We start from the raw sequence: 23,658 nt of genomic DNA on the forward strand, positions 1-23,658 counted from the left end.
GTCACTCCCACAGGGCACACCTACACAACTTCTAACACCCTCCACTGAATAAGTACCTGAAGATGGTTTGCATATATTGTAGTACTTATTATCTTGTCACATTAACAGGCTCAGGTCACTACCACAGGGCACACCTACACAACTTCTAACACCCTCCACTGAATAAGTACTTGAAGATCGTCTGCATTTACTCTGGTAGTCATAATTTTTGTCACATTAGCACACTCAAGTAGAACAAATTACCTATGCAACCTCTACTTACCCTCCACAGAATAAACATATGAAGGTTACATCATTATAGAAGTCATCTTGTCACAATAGTACCCTCAGATTACTAGAATGAATACCAACTCATACTTTCACCCTTCCACTGTATAAGCGTATGAAGAAGGTTACATCATTATAGAAGTCATCTTGTCACAATAGTACCCTCAGATTACTATAATGAATACCAACTCATACTCTTTCACCCTTCCACTGTATAAGCGTATGAAGAAGGTTACATCATTATAGAAGTCATCTTGTCACAATAGTACCCTCAGATTACTATAATGAATACCTATGCAACCTCTTCTTACCCTCCGCTGAATAAGCATATAAAGAAGGTTACATTTATTATAGAAGTCATTATCTCTGCAAAAAAGAAAAAGGGGATGTTTGAAGTTCTTGTGGAGTTTTTATCAGTATTTTATTGTTTTTTTCATATTCTAAGTTTTCAATATTCCTGTTTTTTTGTGGAGTTTTCTTTATCATTTTATTGTTGTTGTTTTTTTTTTTCATATTCTAAGTTTTCAATATTCCTGTTTTTTTGTGGTTTTCTTTTTCATTTTATTGTTTTTTCATTTTCTAAGTTTTCAATATTCCTGTTTTTTTGTGGAGTTTTCTTTTTCATTTTATTGTTTTTTTCATATTCTAAGTTTTCAATATTCCTGTTTTTTGTGGAGTTTTCTTTATCATTTTATTGTTTTTTTTCATATTCTAAGTTTTCAATATTCCTGTTTTTTTGTGGAGTTTTCTTTTTCATTTTATTGTTTTTTTCATATTCTAAGTTTTCAATATTCCTGTTTTTTTGTGGTTTTCTTTTTCATTTTATTGTTTTTTTCATATTCTAAGTTTTCAATATTCCTGTTTTTTTGTGGTTTTCTTTTTCATTTTATTGTTTTTTTCATATTCTAAGTTTTCAATATTCCTGATTTTTTGTGGAGTTTATTTTTATCATTTTATTGTTTTTTCATTTTCTAAGTTCTCAATATTCCTGTTTTTTTGTGGTTTTCTTTTTCATTTTATTGTTTTTTTCATATTCTAAGTTTTCAATATTCCTGTTTTTTTGTGGAGTTTTCTTTATCATTTTATTGTTTTTTTCATATTCTAAGTTCTCAATATTCCTGTTTTTTTTGTGGTTTTCTTTATCATTTTATTGTTTTTCATATTCTAAGTTCTCAATATTCCTGTTTTTTTGTGGTTTTCTTTTTCATTTTATTGTTTTTCATACTCTTAAGATATTATTGAGTGTATGGTAGTGTATTTAACCTGTCAGTATCCTTGTTCCCATTCAGTCATTTAGATTACTAGAATGAATATCCACTCACCCCCTTTCACCCTCCACTGAATGGGCACTTTGAGAAGGTTATATTTATTCTTTGTTCTTCCTCAGGGTGGCGAGCGATGCGGTTTACGAGAATGTGGATCTTGAGGAACTGATGCTGCAGCTGCGGGAGGCGGAGAACCTGGAGGAGCAGGGAGACATCCTCCACTACCTGGTGTGTTGGGATGGGCAGGGAGAAAGGGACTTTTTTTTTTTTTTTTTTTTTTACAAAAGTTGACACAAGTGCAACAAAAAGTGTAGAAAAAAGAAAAGAAAAGCCTGCTACTTGTCGCTCCCACAACAGAAGATAGTAAAGGGTACCCAAAAGAGAGATCAATTTTGGGTTGGCGTATGTGATGATGATTAATGTTGTCTTGGGATTTAGATGCTCACTCTTAGGCTAAACCTTTTGAACTCTTTTGCTAAACATTATTTGCAGAAGCAGTTCCATTGTTGGCCTTTCTTTTTCTCTCAGTTTTTCACCCTTGAGCTGCCTCCTTTCCTATTAAAAAGAAGTCCTAGAGCCACCCCTTGTATCTAGCCTATATGAACAAGATATATGTGAGTGTGCATTAACTGGTCATATTGTGTCTGTGTGTATGTGTGTGTGAAAAGTCATAATGTGTGTGCGTGTGTTCCAGGTGGTGCAGTTTGGACTAAACCATGAGACAGGCTCCGTGATCGAGGGCCAGGCTGTGACGGTGAAGGACCTGCTGAAGGACCTGTATGAGCGGGCCTGCCAGATCAAGCACTGGGCTCTCGTTAGGCACACGGCAGGTACGTCAACCACTCACAAGGGGAGGTCAGGTTAGGTTAGGTTAAGTTAAGGAAAGTTAGGGGAGGTTAAGTAAAGTTAAATTAAGGAAAGTTAAGGAAGGTTAGGTTAGGTTAGGAAGTAGGTAGGTTAGGTTAGGTTAAGTTAGATTAGGTAAGGTTAGGTTAGGAAGCAGAACAAACATGAAAACAATGAATTAAAGACATCCACAGGGGGTTATGAAGGTTAGGACAGGGATAAGAAGAGAGTAACATAGTAATCTGAATGAATGTTGAAATTATTAAAAGATTGAATGAGAACAAGGATACTGACAGCTTAAATACACTACTACCATGCACTCAATAATATCTAAGAGTATGAAAAACAATAAAATGAAAAAGAAAACTCCACAAAAAACAGGAATAATGAGAACTTAGAACATGAAAAAATTAAAAAAATCAGATAAAAACTCCACAAGGACCTCAAATCTTACCTTTTTTTTCAGCAGGCTTTTTTTCCTCATTCATTTTTGCCTTTGAGCTGTTGTCTTTACTGTAAAAAAACAACAACAAAAAATGAATACCTTAAATGACCCAACCATGACCTTAATCTCCTCAGGTATGCTCGGGAAGAGAGTGGAGGACCTGGCTAAGGCTGTAACTGACCTCCTAGTGCGACAGAAGCAGGTCACAGTGGGGCTGCCTCCACACAACGAGGTCACCATCACCGCCCCGCTGCCGTCATCCGAGCTGCGCGTCCTCATCCACCAGGCTTACGGGGCGGATGAGTCCACCGCCATGCTGACCCAGGAGCTGCTTGTCTACTTGGCCATGTTCATCCGCACTGAGCCAAGTCTGTTTAATGAGATGCTGCGGCTGCGTGTGGGTCTGATTATACAGGTGAGGAGGAACCCTAAACAGCATCAGATTTGTAGTGAAGGAGCAATTCTTCCTCTTCTTCATTTGTTTTGTATTCTAGTTTCATTTTTGTTATCCTCCTCTTCTTCATTTGTTTTGTATTCTAGTTTCATTTTTGTTATCCTCCTCTTCTTCATTTGTTTTGTATTCTAGTTTCATTTTTGTTATCCTCCTCTTCTTCATTTGTTTTGTATTCTAGTTTCATTTTTGTTATCCTCCTCTTCTTCATTTGCTCCTACTTCTCCTCTTTATCTCTACTTTCTATCTCCATCTTCTTTTTCTTGTTTACTCTTCCTCCTAGTCTCCATTTTCTCCTTCTTCAGTTGCTTCTTCTCCATCTCCTTTTCTTTCTTATCTCTATCTTCTACTCCTTGTCCTTTTTTGTGAGTTTATATCCTAGATTGTCACTTATTTTGCCTTACCTGTCGTTCTTTCATCATCATCATCATCATCATCATCGTTTAACGTCCATTTATTCCCTATGGTGGTTGGATGGGATATGAGCCTCCTCCACTGTTGCCGGTCCATAGCCATTTCTTCCGTGATGTTCAGCCTCCTCATATCTTCCTCCACCACCTTTCTCCATGTCCTCCTTGGCCTTCCTGTTCTTTTCTTTCTCATACATATTTGTCCTAATCATCGCCATTTTGTGTTCCTACTTGCTGAAATGTTTAAGAATATGACCCCATGTCTCTGCTTCAGGTCATGGCGTCCGAGTTGGCCCGGACAATCAAGTGCGCAGCAGACGTGGCCTCGGATCACCTGCTCAACCTGTCCCCCTTTGAGATGAAGAACCTCCTGCACCACATCATGTCCGGCAAGGAGTTCAACATCGGCTCTGGTCAGTTAGTCAGTCTGTTGGTGATGCCGTTGTTGTTCCTGTTCTCATTTCGTTCCTCCTCCTCGTCCTTCTCTTTCTTCTCCTGCATGATGGGATTTAGGTCTTGCTCAGTAAAGGTTTCTCTAATAATCTTTCATGTATTTTGTTAACCAGTCGTATAATATCTCTTTTTGTCAGTCAGTTGATGCTGCTGTTCTCATTCCATTCCTCCTCCTTCTCCTTCTTTCTCCTGCATGATGGGTTGTGGATCTTGCTCAGTAAAGGTTTCTCTAATAATCTTTCATATATTTTACTAACCATTCATATATTACCTCTTTTTATATGCTGGGTGGAGAAAAAAGTCAGTTATCAGCTTTCCTCTTGAACAGGTGTTTTCTCTGACAAGCCCTAATGTTTTGTGAGCTGATGACAGGTTTTGTGCTTCATTCATTCATCCACTAACTTAAACGGTGATGGTGGTGTTGGTGGCCCTCTAACAGTCACATGTATACCTTTACCAATGCTTCTGTACCCTGTGACATGTGTTCATTATGACGGTTTTGGCTGGATGGCTGCTGTTCCCATCATTGCCTGTTTTAGCATTTTCTTCCATTGTCCGCTGAGCTGTGTTGGCTTTTCTGTCTAATGTATTTTCTGCTTTTGCCAGTCTTGCGCAAACGTGAAGGAATCCTAGCCAATGGTAAGGTTGGAATGAGTGACCACTGTCTTTGCATGTAGATGTTATTAATTTTCCACCAGGGATTTATTTATTATTGAACTTCAGACTGTAGAAAAAGGCATATCAACATCGTCACATCACTCACACCGGCTAAATCTAAATAGCTATGCAGACCCTACCAGTGCCATAGTTACAGGGAGCCTTTGGATGTCACTGCCCTCTCAGAAAAAAGTTGACCCTTCCATTTGAATTTGGTAGATATATAATATAGTAAAGCATATCAACATTGTCACATCATTCACACTGGCTAAAACTCTAACTAGCTATGCAGACCCTACCAGTGCCATAGCTACATGGAGCCTTTGGATGTCACAGGCCCCTCTGAGAAAAGTTAACCCTTCCATTTGAAACCGAGAAAAAACATAATTTGGTAGATAATATAATATGGTATGTACTTTGGGCTCACTTTTAGATAACTTTGGGTCCTGTCATGGGTATCCTTTTACACAGACTCCTAGCTGTGCCATTCTGTATATTACCTGTGAGATTGTTGGTTATGTAATGTCTCTCGTTGGTGAAGGTATTGAAACTGCATAGAAGTCATTCCTCACCCTATATTTAAGGTCTAGCATTACCCCCGTCAACCACAAATGTATATAGTGTGAGCTTTTTTTTCTTTTACACTTTCTTTTTGTTGCCCTTGAGCTGCTTTCTGTGCTGTAATTTTTTTTTATATATAGTGTTCATGAGATAACCCTTGTTGTGTGACCCTGCTATCTCTGCAATCCCAAGTGTGTGATTCAGTAGTCTGCCCCTTATCTTGTCTCAGGTTGTAAATATTAAAAGGAAAGAAAGAGATACAAGTGGAGAGACTAGTTAAGCCATTTGCATGTACCTGAAATCTGATGTGTCCTGTCCTCCCCTCAGCTCGCAGCGGGACGTTCTTCATCAGCAGTCGCTCCACCAAGCTGAGCAAGGTGAGGGTGTGCTGTGTGTCCTGGGGTGTGTGAGGCTTGGATGGTGACAGGGCAAAGATGTGGAGTAGGGTATAGAGTGTTGTGTGGGGCTTTAGTATTGTTATGAGAGGCTGGTTGTTGAGTGTGAGTGTGTGTGTGTGTGTGTGTGTGTGTGTGCCTTGTGGGTTGTGTGAGGCTCAGACAGTATCAGGGCAAAGATGTGATATAGGGCATAGGGTAGGGCGAGTGGCTTTAGTATTGTTCCAAGAGGTTGGTTGTCAAGTGTGTGTGAGTGTGTCTGTGTGTGTTTGTGTATGCATGTGTGTGTGTGTGCTCGCAAATCCCCCAAGCAAAACAAAAAAATATTCAACCATTTAAGTTCAGTCATTCATAACTTTAATTTATTGTTTGTTTTCTTTCTAAATTATGCCCAAAAGAATGTTCCCTTAATGACCACCTGCCTGACCCGACTAGAAGGCTTGCAGTCACCCTCACAGAAGACAAAGTAGTTAGCATTCGAGGGTTGAATTGGAGAACAGTGAATGTGGAATGCACCAGTAGCTCCTGTGAAAGAGTGCACCAAGAACTCTATATTCAGTCCTGATGTGAAACTATAATGTCGAAATGCTGATGAAGTACTGGCAGGCATTCTCTTGGTGGACTCCTGGTGATGTGTAGAGAACAGTAGTGGTGTGGCGGTGCAGTGGGTGTTGTGGTGAGGCATTGATGTGGTGGTGCAATGGTGTTAGTCATGAGTTTGGTGTCTGTTTAAGGTCTTGTACATGTGTCTGCTTGTGGATGTGGGGGGGATGCCTTTGATTAGTATGATGTTTCTAGGATAAAGACTGTAGGTTGGGTAGACTCCTCAATTTGCAGGCACCATTCCAGCGAGTATTCATATCAGGACAAGCAACTACTGTGAAGGATTAAGATGAGGCACAGATATGAACCTTGGTCAAAGTAAATGTTTATCAACCTTCATGTGGCTCATCATAACTTTCCAGAGCAGGTTTTCCTAATATGAACACAAACTGGAATAGTTTGCCCAAAATTTTTCTTTTACATGTTTTTTTTTAACTTTATATGAACAGTGTATTTATTGCATATCAGTTGTATTTATTATATTATGGACTATTGGTTCTTGACAATCTGATGTCTTGTGTCGATCCGGGAACGAGCACTGCACCAGCCCTGTCAGGTGTAAGTGGGCCTTTGGGAACAGGGAAAGTTGGGGACTCGTCTGTAGAGGCCGCCCCTTGAGGGAAGTTCCCGCGAGGACACAGCGCATCAGATAGAGATAGATGTATATGATTTATTTTTTTATCATCCATGGTTGTGGGGAGTAACTGTTTGGCTCAGCACTGTAGAAGGCTGTTCCTCATGCCACACTGAAGTTGGGTGCTTTTTAGTGCATTCCAGAACTGACCTTTTCTATGAGCTGCAACTAATGCCTATAGTAGAGCCCCCCTGGAGAGAGTTAGTGGGGGTTGCAGGAACTAATGCTATTTCCAACACTTCTGTCTCCGGCAGGGAGGGTTGCATGCGGAAAAGGTGAGAACAGGCGAGTTTGTATACGGTGTTGGCTTGTCTCACTTTACCTCCCCTCCTCCTCCTCCCGTCCAGGCTCCTCACTCCACCGCCCTCTTCAGACCCCTTGTGATCCCCTCCCACTTGCATCTCTTTTTAATTACAGTTCCACCACACATTGTTTTGACCATGTGGCTGTTCTCTTCATCTTGCTCATGTTGTCTCCCTCACCACTACAGAGCAGTAATGGATGCATGTCTCCCCAAGAAAACTTAAAAACCCAAGAAAATGCATCACTTAAACAGAAAGAATATGACTCGAAAGCAAGATTTAATCAACACAAAGTTTTCATTCGAGTTGATAGTATTTTCCACAAGCATATTCTGCATTTTTTTCTCATATCGGTTTCTTTATGAACAAACTCTGTATCCATCATTGAAACCAAAACATTTTCTACACATGTTTTTATTCCTAATCTGCACTGGTTTCACTTGCATGGATTTTCTAAGTCCTGAACTGGAAACTATAACATTACACTTACACATGATAGGGACTTGTGCTTGCATGCTAGCTTTGAACGCAACCCTCTGAAGCACAACGGCCCCAACCTGTCACTCCCTGAACACTTAGCACTGAGGAACCCGAGGGACAGCGCTCATCACCTCACCCTTCCCCCGATACAGCTCAAAGACTAGCCCACATATAGGGAGCAGGATCTTTTTTTTTTTTTTTTTTTTTTTTTACAACAACAAAGGAGACAGCTCAAGGGCACAAAAAAAGGAAACAATAATAAAAAAGGCCCGCTACTCGTTGGTTTAATAGCAGCTGTACCCTGTATCTTGGCCAGCTTTTAATCTTGCAGTAGAGCTTCGGCATTTCTCTCACACTACAGCTTTCCCTCAGTAGTTGATTGGTTGTTAAGCTGTAGATCCCTATACCCTTTCTTCATTTAAGTATGAGTTGCAAATCTCCCCCAAAACGGTGTAGAAAATCTGGGGTCCAACTGTATTGCTTTTGTGCATGCCTTTGTAGTGCATAATTATTTTTTTCTCTGGTGATGGTTTCATTATTCTTCACATTGTTTTTATTTGTTGTAATCACATTCCTTTCACTGTAGATGGTTTCTGGTGTGCATAGGAACGGAAAACTCCGGGAAAGGTTAGCCATGATGATTATAAAAGTCACACAGGGTGGACACTATTGCCTTATTTGTATTCCATCAGAGATGTGGATCATCAGCTGTTTGTGGCACTACTTGAGTCAGTATTATCAAACACAGGGTAGACAGTTTTGCTTTATTCATATATATTCCATTGGAGGTGCAGGCCGTCAGCTGTTTGTGGTGCTGCTCGAGTCAGTATTACCAACCCTGTACACACCAGATAACCTTCCTGACCTAGTGTATGCCTTCCACTGATCCCTTTAATTGGCTGTGTCCTTGTGTTACCTTGTGGAGCAGAAAAGCACCATCGGCAACTTCCTGGAAACGACAGCTGGCGAGGGGAAGGCTGAGGAGACGGACGACAGACACGGCCAGTGGCTGAGGCGGCGGCGGCTAGACGGTGCTCTCAACCGCGTGCCTCGGAACTTCTACCCACAGATATGGAAGATCCTCGAGAAGGTAGACTCATTCAGGTGTTTGTTGGGGGTTCAAGTGCTGAGTATAAGATGCCATAGAGTTTCAGTGGTTAAATATTGTGTTGAGGCTGATAGTTATTTTGTCTGTAGAGTGTAGGTCATAATGTATTCATCCAATTTTGTCATCTTTTTAGTTAGGCCTATATTGTCTGTAGAGTGTAGGTCATAAGGTATTCATCCAATTTTGTCATCTTTTTAGTTAGGCCTATATTGTCTGTAGAGTGTAGGTCATAAGGTATTCATCCAGTTTTGTCTTTTTCAGTGTAAAGGCATCAACATTGAGGGCAAGGTGATCCCCCAGACCCTGACGCAGGAGGTAAGAACCCCTTGATTGCTGTTGTGTGTAATAGCTACAAATCAGTCATATTCAAGTTCATCCCAAGGCAAATATTTTCATCTCAACACCTACAATGATCAATAATTTAGCTTACGAAACCTCAGTGATTTTATGAGTCAGAATATTGCTCACTCAGTATGCACCACAATCCCGAGCTTCCATTGGAGGTTACATGCTGACTATAATCCTCTCTTGCCTTTGCAGATGACAGCCGGAGAGCTCAAGTTTGCCCTGGAGGTGGAGACTGTGCTCAACACCATCCCTCAGCCAGAGTACCGACAGCTGGTGGTCGAGGTGATGCCCGCTGCACTTCATAATCTCTCTCCTTCTCACGGATTTTGCCTTTTTCCCACTTTGTTGTTTATATGGAAACCTCACTTTTCTTTTAAACTTTGAAGTCGAGGTGATTCACTCTGCACTTCTTAATCTCTCTCCCTCTCTCTGCCTCTGCTTATTTTTCCTACTCTCATTTATATGGAAGGTTTGCTCTTCTTTTTTAATCATTGTAGTCCAGAAGGCAAATATATATTCATAGGGGTTGGCTGACTGGTTACAACATAGGCTTAATGGTGCTGAGGTCTGATGTGTCATTCTTTCGGCAGGCCCTGATGGTGCTATCACTGGTGCGGGAGTATCACAACACAGACTACATCGGGGACATCGTGTCGGCGCAGGACATCGTGCACGTGGCCAACAACATCTTCCTGTCAGACCAGGTGGGTTGAGGAGGGACAGCCAGGCTCTCAATTCAGTGCAAAATGATAAAGACCAACGGAATAAATAGATCATAATACCAGACAGGGCTTCACATCACTTAGTTTGTAATATATAATGGAATTGATGAAAAAAACAAGGCAAATAGAGAGTTGGAAGTAGCAGGATTGAGTGTGCTATGAGGGAGTGCCAGAACAGGGAGAGATGGAGACACTTCTACTGCAGCCACCCCCTGGAGGGAAGAGGGTGTCGGAAATATAGATAGATAATATAGCATATAGACTTAGGTAATTTAGACTTCTCCCAAAGATTAGAGCCCAAACAGCAAAGAAGATAAATTAAAATTGAAGCTAACAGACAAGGTGGAAGGAAGAGGGAGAGGGAGGGAAGAGGGTGTCAGGGATGGAGTTAGACTTAGACTTAGGTAAATTACACTTCTCCCTAAGATTAGGTCCCAAACAGCAAACAAAGTAAATTAAAACTGAAGCTAACAGACAAGGAGGAAACATTGCACTGAAGACATTTTTGTAACCCAACAGAAACAGCAGGATGGTGACGCTACACTGTGCTGTGCCCGAGAGAAGCGAGAGCCAGGCGTTGGGGGAGGGCTGGCTTGTGGGGGTGCAGCGTACATCTGTCAACACTTCTACGACAGCGCACCATCCGGCAGCTACGGCACAATGTCCTACATGATACGCGCCGCCACTGCCACGCTCAACTGCTTCCCACAAGATGGAGAGCTGGACTGTGCCGTCAGCTGAACATTGAGGTAAGTTAAAATGCTCTGTCTCGCCTAAAACTTGCTCTGAAAATGTTTGTAGCATGTCCTGTTTACTTATTTTATAGTATCTTTTTGATTTTCTCACCCTCAGCCTCTTTATAACGTCATTTGGTAAAGGAAATCGTGTTACCGAATATATATCAGTTGTTTGTCTCTTCCCAGGTTGTGTAGGAGAGTGCGAGGTGCAGGAGCGGTGGTTGGAGGAAGGTTTGTGACGAGAGGATGAAGTGTTGTGTTCTCAAGAGTGCAGACAAAGGCATTTAAGTTTTAATATGATGCTCTGCTCCAAGAGTTGTTCATCATATTTTTATTGTTAGGAAGAGACTAGAGGAAAGCAAAAGTCTCTACCTCAATATCCAGTTACTAGAACTCAGTAAAAAAAAGGGTAACATAACCAATTTTTGTTGCTCTATTTAAGGTCATTAAAAATCAAAAGCAGGTTGTGTGTGGAGCAAAGTCTTGTGGAGAGTGAGGCCCGGGTGTGGTGGTGGTGGTGGTGGTGTTCAGTATGCAGAAACTGTTGAATCAAGTCTCTTTAGAGGACACAGTCTTAGCATGTGATAGCACACTTTAAGGAAATATCACTCATCACTTTTTGCATCACTCATCAGGAGTTCCATAATTGTCAGTAACTTTTGCTTAATCTCCACAACTCCTTTAATAGTTTTGCATCACAACACTGCTCCATTTTCAACTTGTTGGGCATATACATAACCTACCTAAGTTTTAGTAGCATAGACACCTTGTTCTACTATGCAAGCTGTGATGTATTTATGACTCTGGCAAAAGACGCCTCTGTCCCTGGGCTGCTGGGTTGCACTGGGATGGCCCAGAGGCCAAGTCATTATTAAGATTGTTGGAGTTGCCGGGAACTCCTACAACGAATGAATCCTGGCGTGTATTACTCTTGCATCGAAAAGTTGATCTAATCAGGAGAGGGCGATACAAACTTTGTTGCTGGGGATCGAACCCGCGACCAGTGAGATGCGGAGTCACCTCTGCCAAAGAGGTGCCCACAACCAGGTGGGATTTGGGTGGCTCTCTGCATTGGGGAGGTCATTGCACTTTCAGCCCCAAAAGACCCCCTAAATAGTCCAGTATGAAACGTTGAATTATAATATATTTTCAAAAATGGGTCCCTTAATAATGAAACCCAAACCTTTTAAATGTATCCCCCATCGTGAGGAAAACAGCGACTCTAGCAACCCTTCAGCACACCTAGTCAGGGGCAGACCACGAGGTGCTCTAAGGATGTAGCCTCAGACGGGAGGTTTAGTTCATACGGTAGTGACGAGTTTGTTGCAGCACCGATGCACAAACAAGGTCGAGTGTCTAGAGGTTTTACAACATGTAGTAAGTGTACCATTCAAGTCATCTCTGTAGATTTTATCACTGTAGGAACTCTAGATAATGTAGCAATAGGTAGTCTGGTTACTCCCCACCATGATCTACTTCACCTTTCATCTTTACTTTGGTGCAATATTCTGTAGGTAGTGTGCACAAGACTGTAGATACATTAGTAGAAGTGTAAGTCATTAACCAATCAGTATTTTATCCACTCATGTATGATATTCGTGGCAGCCCACACCCAAGTTGTGTATTCTTTATTGTCCTGACTGGTGATCTCTGTTAGCTAATATTAGAGCATTAACATTATGTATTTACGACATGTAACACTGTTTGGATAGGAAGGTAATGATCATATGAGAGGGACGTGATAAATGTTCCTTAATATCTACGCAGTGTAAATGTTGGAAAAGATAATTGAAAGCCACTGAACAAAATAGTAGCTAGCTTATTTATTGTTGGCTAGTTGTTATGGCAAACTCTTTTAGACTCACAGATTCTTAGTAGCCAGGCCCATGCGATCCATTGTCCATTGATTCAACCACTGACCGGCCAGACATGAGTGAGAACTTGTGTGTGTGTTTGTGTGTGCGCCACAACAACAACAATGATGTCTCCGGGTAGACTTGTTCGTAGTCATAACATGTAAGCTTCCCCTCACTCTAGTGTTTAAGGTGTTGATCATCACACCAGACAGACTCTTTATCAGTGCTGTGTGTTGTGTTGTGTTGACTCAGCCAGACCTAAACGGAGCTGCCTAGTCTCCTACAGGGAACCCAGAGCTTAGATTCTTCTTGAGGTTAGTACTCATATCAATTACGTGAAGCAGGATAGGTGACCAGATGTACAAGGGTCAGCAGAGATAGCAAGGAATATAGGTCTTTAGAATCCTCTTACTCCTGTGCCTCCTCTCTTTGCCCTTTCACTGTCTATCTTCTTCTAAAGCACAAATATTAGTGTAAACATCTTCCTGAACTTGTATCCTGAGAACACCTTTGCATTCTTTTATTCTCCAAGCTCATATCGTCAAGTGTCATGCCCCCAAGCTTCCTCCTACCTTTAGTTGTGACCATGCCTGCTGTGGGTCAGGGCAGAACAGGACTAGGCTTGTGTCGGTTAAGTTAAGGCACGTTTAAGATAGCTTCAGGTTTTCAAAAAGCCTTCCCTTGTCGAGCATCAAAAGTTTAAGTCTAACTGCTTCTGATGTGATATCCTTCCAGTGTAAGTCTGACCCTGTGATTGCCAGTGCCAGCCAAGTTTTCACTGCTAGTTTCTCTTTGTCTCACTTGGTGCCATACTAGTGTGTTTTGACTTTATTTTAATTAGCGAAGTGAGTGTTTGTTTTTTTAATTTGCCGCAGTAAGTGTTCACCTGCCAGCGTAAATTCACAGTTCTCAAATGATTTTATTTTGAGTAATATATATATAATAGATATATAAATACTTATTATTTATTTAGAGTTCTGAATTATTATTATTACTATATTTTAATCAATAAAAAAAGTTGATTGAAACCTGGATTTATTTACTTCCTTTCATTGAACAAGAAAACAATTAGATAAATAACAGATCTGAATAAAATCTAGAAATTCATTAAGTATACATTCACCACAAAATACATTATTCAGGCAAACACATATTTACACACATACACACACACACATCTACTTGGCCTTGTGTCTGACGCTGGACTGCCATGTGCTGAAGTGGATGAAGAGCAGCGCCGCCGAGAACCTGGCCTGAACCTCCTGCTTGTCCAGGTCGTGCGCCCACTCCACCGACCCCCAGCGAGACGTCTACAACACAAGACCTCATTACAGTCAGTGTCACTGAAATTGGCGCGAGCAGTTTTTTTGCCACACGCCGCGGCATACACGTGAACAAAACAATAGAAAAATTATATTTATGGGGTACTTACTCTACCTCAAGTACTTTGTTGCGTACCCCTTCTTCTTCAGGCAGCTCTGGAGATGTCGGGGAATGGAGAGGGCAAGGTTCTGGAGGAGGTTGGGGGACAGGTTTGCAGATGTCTTGCAGCTCGGCGATAAGATTTGGTATGCTTGAAGTGTTGCGACCCCGTAGGCGGGCTTTCATCAAAGCCCACAGGTTCTCGATGAGGTTAAGATCAGGGCTGTTACCTGGCCAGTCCTTCACGTAGTCCACACCAACAAAGTCCAGCCAACCAAGCACTAACTTGGACCTGTGAGCCGGTGCACCGTCGTGCTGGAATACCTCACTCTGACACGAGTCGAAACAGTCCTTGAGATGATCAGCAAGGAGCTCCAGGTATCTCTCCTGATTCACTGTGACATTTTTGGGTAACACCACTAACTTGCCTATGCCATGGTACTCAAAAGCACCCCAAACCATGACATAGTCAGGGTGCTTGACCGTCCCTTCTGTGTACTTGGGCAGGCAGGGGTCCGTGCTGCGGTGATACCTCACTTTACTTCCACAGTTGCTAGTGACAGTAAACACAACCGACCACAACACAAAAACATCTGCTCACGCTGAAAGCGTGCAGGTGACTAACACTCTCAAACCTCGTGACGCCATCAAGCACCTCTCCCGCCTCCCAACAGTATTCGCACCAATTCTCTTGACGAATTTGAACCAAGGTATAGAGGGTTGGTTTGTTCTGCGCCATTGAAATTGGCGCGACCACTTTTGCGCCAATTTAAATGGCGCTGACTGTAGGGGTGGACCAGAAGGGTATTGAGTGTGTGCATGAGGGGAGGTGAAGGGTGAATAGAGAGACAGTAGTGTGGGAGCAAAATGAATGGGAAGCAAGTTGGTGGGTAGAAGGGATAGTGGTGGCAGCAGTGTGAAAGGGAGGTAAGGTAATGGATAGAGAGGATTAAAATGTGGTGGAAGTGTACATAAGGCAAGGTGGTGGGTAGAGGGGACAGTAAAGTGGGGGGCAAAGTGTATAGAAGGCAATGTTGTGGATAGAAAGGACAGTAGTGTGTGACAGTGGTAAGGAAGCAAGGAGAGATGGATCAGGTAAAGGGAATTGCTAGTAGAGTGTAGGAAAGGTCTTATGTATGTGGGAGTGTATCAATGAAAAGGATCTGTGGAAGAGTGAAAGCTCAGTACAAGGGTGGTATCTTAACAAGGAGACAAAGTTGGGAATGGTGCAGAGTAGAGGGAGCCTTGGTATAAGGGTATCTTGAGGGTTGCCTGAGAAGAGTAGAGTACAAGGTGATGGCATATAACATTAAAAAATATAAATAAGTAAATAAATAAAACCATGGTTGATATTACCTGAAATTCTAGTTCTAATCTGGAAAGATAGACCGCTTTTTCTGGTGTAATCTTGCGCTCTGCTGCAGCAACGGTGAGGATGACTGACTTGAGGGCTTCTACACCGAATAAGAAACCTGGAAGGATTAAGAAAGTCAGTTCTGTCTCACTACCTTGTCAATATGCTTAGAAATGTTCAGTAATTCAGGTATCACAAAATGGATGATAAATATAACACAGAAACCCTCCCTGAGACAGCCTCTGCAGCCTCACCATTGGCCGCCCACACGTTGTAGGAGAGGAGGTACCGCCTGACGGTGTCCCGAGTTGCAGCGGGAATGTCTGCCCCAAAGAGCCCCGGACAAGGCTTGATGTCCACCTCAAACTTCTTGTTGAACCATTCCAGGATGGGGTCCCACTCCTTGGCTTGCAATTTCAGCATGTCTTCTGTGTTCTGCAATATACATGAGACTAAATGAAAGAGTAATTATGTGATGGTAATACATATTAAAATGATTATAAATGGTAATTCTGAATACAAAAAATAACCTTGCACTTTACCCTCAAATATACCATCTGATAAACCAGTGCTGGAAAACTGTTCCTCTTAAAAGATACAGAACAGTTGGGCTTTCTTACAGTACCTCTTCCCTGTAGAGGAGAGTGTCAGTGTCCAGGAACTCCAGTGTCTTGTCAACGGTGTCCCACTTGGTCTCATGGTTAGGGTTGTCGACCACAGTGTAGGAGAGGCCAGTCTGAGATGGGACAATGGGATATTCATGAATTTATGCTCCGTCAACCTTCCACTACAATATATCCTCAACAATTAATCACAGCACCATGTTCCCCTGACATGACTTACCAGGTGCATGAAGCTTGGAATGATCTTGCTTTTTGTGGCTGACCATTCATGTGCCACAGCCAGTGCAAGGCCATAGTTAGGAATCTGTGGAGAGAAGCAGCAATTCTTAATGAGTGAGCCACAGTGAGGTAATGATGAAGGTAGCAATGAGAAAAATAATGACCTATGGAATGACATACAGTAGACTCACACCAGTAACAACTAAATGGTGTCTAAAAAGTACTATTATTATTTGATGGAATCCAAATATTCTTGTCAACTAGGTATCCAACTTACCATCATTCTTTAAAAAATCTAGTGTGATTGTTTTTGGGGGAAAGCCTATTATAAGACCATAGAAAGATAATTATGCTCTATGGTCACAACTGTAACCCACCTGCAGGACGTTCCCTAAAGGAGTCTTCAACTTGCGGTGGTCCAGGTTTACTTCATACGTGCCAGCGTTCCCAGCCACACTCACATTCTTGTAGAAACGGCTCCTTACTGGATGGAGAGAAAAATAAAAACTCAAATACAAACGGTAAGACCAAATTGCATCTATAAATTAAAATAATGATGTTCAAGAGAAATAAAATAAGGCACAAGGGACAGAACAAAATGTCACAATATAAATCTATCATAACTTACTCACTACCAGGCATAAAACAAAGCCTCACAAAATAAATCCATCATATCAAACTCACTACCAGGGTCAAAATAAAGCCTCACAATATATATCCAGCATCACAATTTCATTACTGTGGGTAAAACAAAGCCTCACAATATATCTACAACATAACTCCTTCACTAATAACGTACCTTCAGGGAGGAAGCGCCTGGTCACCTTGAGGGCCGATGCTTGCCTCAGGAGCTGGGGAGCGACGGGCCACCAGAGTCCCCGCATGGTGAGGTCTTGACGCTCACTGTACCAGATGGCAAAGGTAAAGATGCCCTGAGGAGGATGGCCAGGAAAATCATTAGTTATAATAAGCAGTCGTAGAATACTTAATGACGTAAATTAACTTGGGTATTGGGCTCAAGTAACATCTTAAGGTACTTCTACTTTCTGTATATTAATTACTGCAGGGTTAAGAAAGGAGCAGAACAGAGAATGACCTCACTTTGTTGTACTAAAAGTTTCATTAGTAAGGAAGCATATATGAATTTTCTGAGTCAAGACTTATAGCAACAGTTCAGGGTTTTGATAGGCATAGCTGGGCACGATAACAGAAAACCTTATTCTTGATAACCGATAACTGATAATGGAAAACCTTATCGGTGATAACCGATATTCGTTAACTGGAGACACAAATATAGGCGATAACCGATAACCGATAACCGATACCCGATATAAATCCACAATTCCGATAGGCGAAAACGATATTATATTGATATTTCAAATAAAAAATCATAGATGAATTCAAATTTTCATTATCTGTATTTTAGAAAACTTACAAAACCTGAAAACCACGCTTTGACACGTACCTATGGACGATAATACTAGAAACGCCTGAACTGGTGTTGTGTTATTTGGCGTCCCCACCGTCAAAAGCTGATGCTTTTGTTTGCAAACACTGGTCTCTCGTGAACTGCGCATGCTTAGACCAGCAAGCGTAGATCCGTACAGTCTCACAAAGCTTTTTAACCGTAATTAAGAGTTGCTGGAAGGCTGAATCAGATATACTACCAACATCCCCGCTGTTTCTAGAACGACACTCTGTACGAGTTGTATTTATATGTACAGAGTGTCGTTCTAGAAACAGCGAGGATGGCGGTACTGTTTGTCTGATTCAGCCTTCCAGCAACTCTTAATGTGTTAAAAAGCTTTGTGAGACTGTGGAGGGCTACGCTTACTGGTTCACGAGAGACCAGTGTTTGTAAACAAAATCGCCAGCTTTTGACGATGGGACACCAAATAATACAACACCGGGTGCCTTCAATACCATGGCATGCTCACAAACGAATATGGAATATCAAATTTGAGGCAGTGAATAATCATTTTGGGGGCAAAGTTAAATGATTTTTCTCTTTGATATATTGATTTTTGACTCTAACATAAAAATAACCAAGTGTTTTAATGTTGATGATCTAATTATGAAATCTCTTCACCGAAGATATTTCATACTCCGAAGTTTTTTTCACACAACACCGGGCGCCGGGCCACGCAGTAGGGAGGAGACAACGGGGGGTTTTTTTGAGAGGTGGAAAAAAGTAGCGATTATCGCTAGTTTGGTTACAAAAGTAACGAAGATACCGATATATATTTAAATAAGTAGCGGATGGTCGATAACCCGATTTTGTTATCAGCGATAAAGTATCGCGATAACTTATCGCGATAACGCCCAGCTATGTTGATAGGTTATGTTATTAGGTTAAGTTTAGGGTATCTTCAAACACATGATAGCCAGCACCTTATGGTATAAATCAACAAAGAATGACCTCACTTTGTTGTATAGAAAGTCTCATTGGTAAGGAAGCATATATGAATTTTCTGAGTCAAGACCTATAGTAACAGTTCAGGGTTTTGATAGGTTATGTTAGGTTAAGTTTAGGGTATCTTCAAACACATGACAGCCAGCACCTTATGGCATGAATCAACAAAGAATGACCTCACTTTGTTGTATAGAGAGTCTCATTAGTAAGGAAGCTATATGAATTTTCTGAGTCAAGACCTATAGTAACTGTTTGGGGTTTTGTTAGGTTAAGTTTAGGGTATCTTCAAACACATGATAGCCAGCACCTTATGATATAAATCAACAAAGAATGACCTCACTTTGTTGTATAGAAAGTCTCATTGGTAAGGAAGCATATATGAATTTTCTGAGTCAAGACCTATAGTAACAGTTCAGGGTTTTGATAGGTTATGTTAGGTTAAGTTTAGGGCAGTGATTCCCAACCGGTGTGCCGCGGCACCAAGGGGTGCCGTGAGATCTTTTGAGGGTGCCGCCAAAATTCAGGGGAAAAAATTGCATTAACTTCACTCTCTCTGCTTCTGCTGCTGCTGCACAATTTAGCGATCGAATTTTCAACTTAGCTACTTTTCACTGAATTTGTATAATAATTTGTACTTATGGAAAATTACAATCCAGGAGAACAATACTAATTATATGATTTTGCTGTGTAATAATTGTACGGACACTGGAGAGAACAGCTTGGCGGGAGAGTGGGAGGGAGGGGAGTGAGGGTTGTAGACTGACGCGTATGACACACGTACAGGGCAGGGCGCACAGCGAGTCGCCACTGGCCAGAGCCCAGAATGTCTCAGTACTGATTGGTGACGCAAAGGAAGCAGAAGGTATGACATATCCTCCTCCCTCAGCTCGTTAGCAATACATACCTGGTATGTACTTGATGTACTTGAAAACATTGTGCAACTACTGTAAAACTTGTCACAATTACATATTTGTATTATAATACCATTTTTTGTAATAGCAGGATCAGTGTAAAGAAAATTTTCATATCTATGTATAAGGTGTTGTTACATCGATGCAAAATGTCGAAATGAAAAAAATATATATAATAAAAAAACAACGGAGATTTTAAATATGTATTTCCTTATAAGGGTGCCGGGAAGTTTTGAAAGGCTTGCCAAGGGTGCCGCAAACTAGAAAAGGTTGGGAACCACTGGTTTAGGGTATCTTCAAACACATGACAGCCAGCACCTTATGGCATGAATCAACAAAGAATAACCTCACTTTGTTGTATAGAGAGTCTCATTAGTAAGGAAGCTATATGAATTTTCTGAGTCAAGACCTATAGTAACTGTTTGGGGTTTTGTTAGGTTAAGTTTAGGGTATCTTCAAACACATGATAGCCAGCACCTCATGGTATAAATCAACAAAGAATGACCTCACTTTATTGTATAGCAAGTCTCATTAGTAAGGAAACATATATGAATTTTCTGAGTAAAGACCTATAGTAACAGTTCAGGGTTTTGATTGGTTATGTTAGGTTAAGTTTAGGGTATCTTCAAACACATGACAGCCAGCACCTTATGGCATGAATCACGAAAGAATGACCTCACTTTGTTGTATAGAAAGTCCCATTAGTAAGGAAGCATATATGAATTTTCTGAGTCAAGACCTACAATAACAATTTGGGGATTTGGTCGGTTATGTAAGGTTAAGTTTAGGGGATCTTCAAACACATGATAGCCAGCACCTTATGGTATAAATCAACAGAGAATGACCTCACTTTGTTGTATAGAAAGTCTCATTAGTCACTCCTGGTAAGACACTCCCTCACTCGCTACCTACTAAGACACCGGCTAATACAATGTCCCTATAACCCTCTACCTGTCACTGCCACTTATCTCACGAGCTTTACATATAAACTACACACGCTTATCAATTACTATACAAAATATCAACCTCCCTAGCAGTGATCCGTGTTAATTATTAGATATTTACCGTCACGAGGGAGCACGCGGGCCGCCTCTTGGGTTGCCGCCGCCTTTGTTTACATTCCGCCGCTCCCGTCCCCGCACCGAGACTGTTTCGAGGCAGGTGTTGGATTCGGGACGGTTTTTTCCCTTTTTTTGTATATTTATCACAAATTAGTCTAGTTTTGGTGCTTGGAAGGGGTTGTTGTGTTATGAATGTATTGCCAGAAGGTTTTTTTTATAGAGTTATGTATTGCTAGAGAGTTCTATCTGGGCTACTTCTGTATTGCTGTATTATATTTATTGCTTGTGTATTTTATTGCGTCTGTATTTCTGTATAATATATATTTTTCTCTACCCTATTTTGCCAGCTTGTTCTTGTTCTTGTTCTTCTTTTTCCTATAGACCATATGTTGTTCTCGGTCCTTCATATCACGTGTTATAAGTATTTTCAATCAATCACTCATACATGGCGGCCGATCCAAGCTGCTATCTCTGAACCAGCTAGTTTTTATATACCTACTGTGACCCGTACGTGACCTTTTGGCAGGGGTCCCTCGGGGCTGACCCAGACATATGACCTCAGCAAATCAGGTCACGAGGGAGAGGATGCAAGTGGACGCGGAGGGCAGCAGCTGGAGGTGAGTTAAAGGTCTGAGTGTAAACATTCGCTCGGTTGGACATTTAAACATTAAGAGCCATTCAGGTCCTTGTGTCTGCCTCCTTGATCTCTTCACAGCTAGCTACTATATATTTACTATAATATAGCACTCGTCCCCTGCCATTGTACCTGTTTTTTCCAGCAAAGGAGACGGCTCAGGGGGAACAAAAAGAGTAGCTACAGAAAAAAAGACCGCTATATATATACTCACCGCTCACATAATAGACAAAAGTAGAGTGGCCAAAAGAGGTCAGTTTCGGGAGGAGAGGTGTCTTGATCCATATGGTGCTTGCTACGAATACATCAATAGCTGTACAGTCACACTATTATAGCAGAGGATTCGAAAGGGGGCGGTGGAAATATCTTGGGGGGGGAGGGGGCGTACGGAGGGGGAGGTTGGCATATTAGGAGCAATTTATAACTTTTCTTTTACCAATATCTGAATGACAAAACCTAAGGCCAAGGTAAAGGAACTCGTATATGCCTCATTGATCATAAAAATTGAAATAGGAAATATCAACGAGAACATGACTATATTTTGTTACGCAGAACTCATCGCTGGAGTAGGTAGGAAGACACCTACCGAACGGGCGCAAGCCACTCCCGGTGAGGTATATATGGGAGGTGAGAAGGGAGCTGAAGCCCTCCAAAGACCCTTCCCATGTCCTCACTAACCGTTTCCCTATTGTCTCACCAACACCGGAGAGTAGTTCAACATGCTCTCTAAAGACAGATCCTCTCTTTATCCACACCACACTACATTCACACAACATATACACCTTTTCCCAAAATTAAAATTTCAAAATGGCGCACCTACACCAACCCTCGGAGTCCCCGCCTGGGGGGGGTGACCACAAATTCCCCCAGGGAGGACTCCCCTTCTGGCTGCCGACCCGAGAGGTGTCTTGATAACTCCTCGAACCTCTTTCTTCTCAATTTCTGCAACATTCGCGGTCTTCGCTCTAATTTCCATTCTGTGGAACATCATCTCTCCTCCTCTAAACCTCACCTTCTCTTCCTTACCGAAACACAGGTTTCTGAGGCTACTGACAGCAATCTCTACTCTGTTCCCTCCTACTATCTCTATCCTAAATTTCAATCCAAAGCTGGATGTTGCGCCTACGTGCGCAACAACATCACTTGCTCTCGTGCCCACGACCTTGACTCTTCTGAATTTTCCACCATCTGGCTAAGACTTCATTGTCATTCTATTACTAAATACATCTGTGCTGTTTATCTCTCACCTAACTCTACCAACTATGTAAAATTCTTTGACTATTTGAATTCTAAAGTGGAGCACATCTTGACCCACTCTCCCTTCGCTGAAATCTCCATCCTAGGAGATTTCAATGTTCACCACCAGCTTTGGCTTTCATCCTCATTCACTGACCATCCTGGTGAACAAGCCTACAACTTTGCTATCCTCAACGACCTAGAGCAGTTGGTCCAGCACCCTACACGTATTCCTGACCGTCTTGGAGACCGGCCCAACATTCTAGACCTCTTCCTTACCTCAAACCCTTCTGCTTATTCTGTCAAACTGTTCTCTCCGTTGGGCTCCTCCGATCACAATCTTATTTCTGCATCCTGTCCTATCGCTCCTGTACACCCTCTGGACCCACCGAAGAGGCGATGCTTCTGGAATTTTGCTTCAGCTCGGTGGGACGACCTGAGGATGTACCTTTCCGATTTCCCGTGGAATGATTATTGCTTCCAGGATAGAGACCCCTCTGTGTGTGCTCAGCGCATCACAGAGGTGATTGTCTCTGGAATGGAGGCATACATTCCTCGTTCTTTCTCTACTCCTCACGCTAAAAAGCCTTGGTTTAATCACGCTTGTTCTCGTGCTGTCAATGATAGAGAGGTAGCTCACAAAAGGTACCAGAGCCTTCAAGCTAATGCTAATTATGAACTTTACATTTCTGCCCGAAATCGTGCCAGATCTATTCTCCGACTTACCAAAAATTCTTTCATTAATAGAAAATGCCAAAACCTTGCTTTCTCTAACTCTTCCCGTGACTTCTGGCATCTAGCCAAAAACATCTCCTCCAACTTCACTTCTTCATCTTTCCCTCCACTCCTCAGTCCTGACGGCAACACTGCCGTCTCATCTATCTCTAAGGCTGAACTCTTCTCTCAAACTTTTTCTAAAAACTCCACTCTGGACGATTCTGGGCATATTCCTCCTACTCATCCCCCCTCTGACTCCTTTATGCCTGTTATAAAGATTCTTCAAAATGATGTTCTCTATGCCTTCTCTGGCCTCAATCCTCAGAAGGCTTATGGACCTGATGGAGTGCCTCCTATTGTCCTTAAAAACTGTGCCTCCGTGCTGTCACCCTGCCTGGTCAAACTCTTTCGCCTCTGCCTGTCAACATCTACCTTTCCTTCTTGCTGGAAGTATGCCTTAATTCATACAGCCTGTGCCCAAGAAGGGTGACCGCTCCAATCCCTCAAACTACCGTCCTATAGCTTTAC

General features: G+C 41.8%; 2 protein-coding genes across 13 annotated transcripts in view; one reads left to right on the forward strand and one right to left on the reverse strand.

The window, feature by feature from the left end:
• Positions 1–13,568, forward strand: part of LOC127004782 (probable phosphorylase b kinase regulatory subunit alpha) — a 58,505-nt gene extending 44,937 nt beyond the window's left edge. For 9 of the 12 annotated variants that reach the window (XM_050872900.1, XM_050872899.1, XM_050872901.1 and 6 more), the window contains 13 exons: positions 1,655–1,760; positions 2,227–2,362; positions 2,958–3,238; positions 3,959–4,097; positions 4,744–4,776; positions 5,683–5,732; positions 7,242–7,262; positions 8,698–8,859; positions 9,139–9,192; positions 9,418–9,507; positions 9,816–9,929; positions 10,467–10,696; positions 10,871–13,568. In XM_050872900.1, coding sequence (XP_050728857.1) covers positions 1,655–1,760; positions 2,227–2,362; positions 2,958–3,238; positions 3,959–4,097; positions 4,744–4,776; positions 5,683–5,732; positions 7,242–7,262; positions 8,698–8,859; positions 9,139–9,192; positions 9,418–9,507; positions 9,816–9,929; positions 10,467–10,688 — 1,408 coding nt within the window. In that variant the 3' untranslated portion in view covers positions 10,689–10,696; positions 10,871–13,568. The remainder of the gene's footprint in view (positions 1–1,654; positions 1,761–2,226; positions 2,363–2,957; positions 3,239–3,958; positions 4,098–4,743; positions 4,777–5,682; positions 5,733–7,241; positions 7,263–8,697; positions 8,860–9,138; positions 9,193–9,417; positions 9,508–9,815; positions 9,930–10,466; positions 10,697–10,870) is intronic. The other 3 variants (XM_050872902.1, XM_050872903.1, XM_050872907.1) reach the window with 3 other exon arrangements.
• Positions 13,563–20,614, reverse strand: LOC127004783 (ATP synthase mitochondrial F1 complex assembly factor 2-like). The gene is made up of 8 exons (XM_050872912.1): positions 20,548–20,614; positions 16,958–17,090; positions 16,536–16,642; positions 16,160–16,243; positions 15,942–16,052; positions 15,571–15,751; positions 15,319–15,434; positions 13,563–13,850 (listed from the first exon to the last, which is right to left on the reverse strand). Exons 2-8 carry the CDS (start codon positions 17,040–17,042, stop codon positions 13,719–13,721), a joined length of 816 nt encoding a protein of 271 aa, XP_050728869.1. The 5' UTR covers positions 17,043–17,090; positions 20,548–20,614; the 3' UTR covers positions 13,563–13,718.
• Positions 20,615–23,658: the final 3,044 nt, after the last annotated feature.

Source organism: Eriocheir sinensis, chromosome 29, assembly GCF_024679095.1.
Source record: "Eriocheir sinensis breed Jianghai 21 chromosome 29, ASM2467909v1, whole genome shotgun sequence".
NCBI lineage: Eukaryota > Metazoa > Arthropoda > Malacostraca > Decapoda > Varunidae > Eriocheir > Eriocheir sinensis.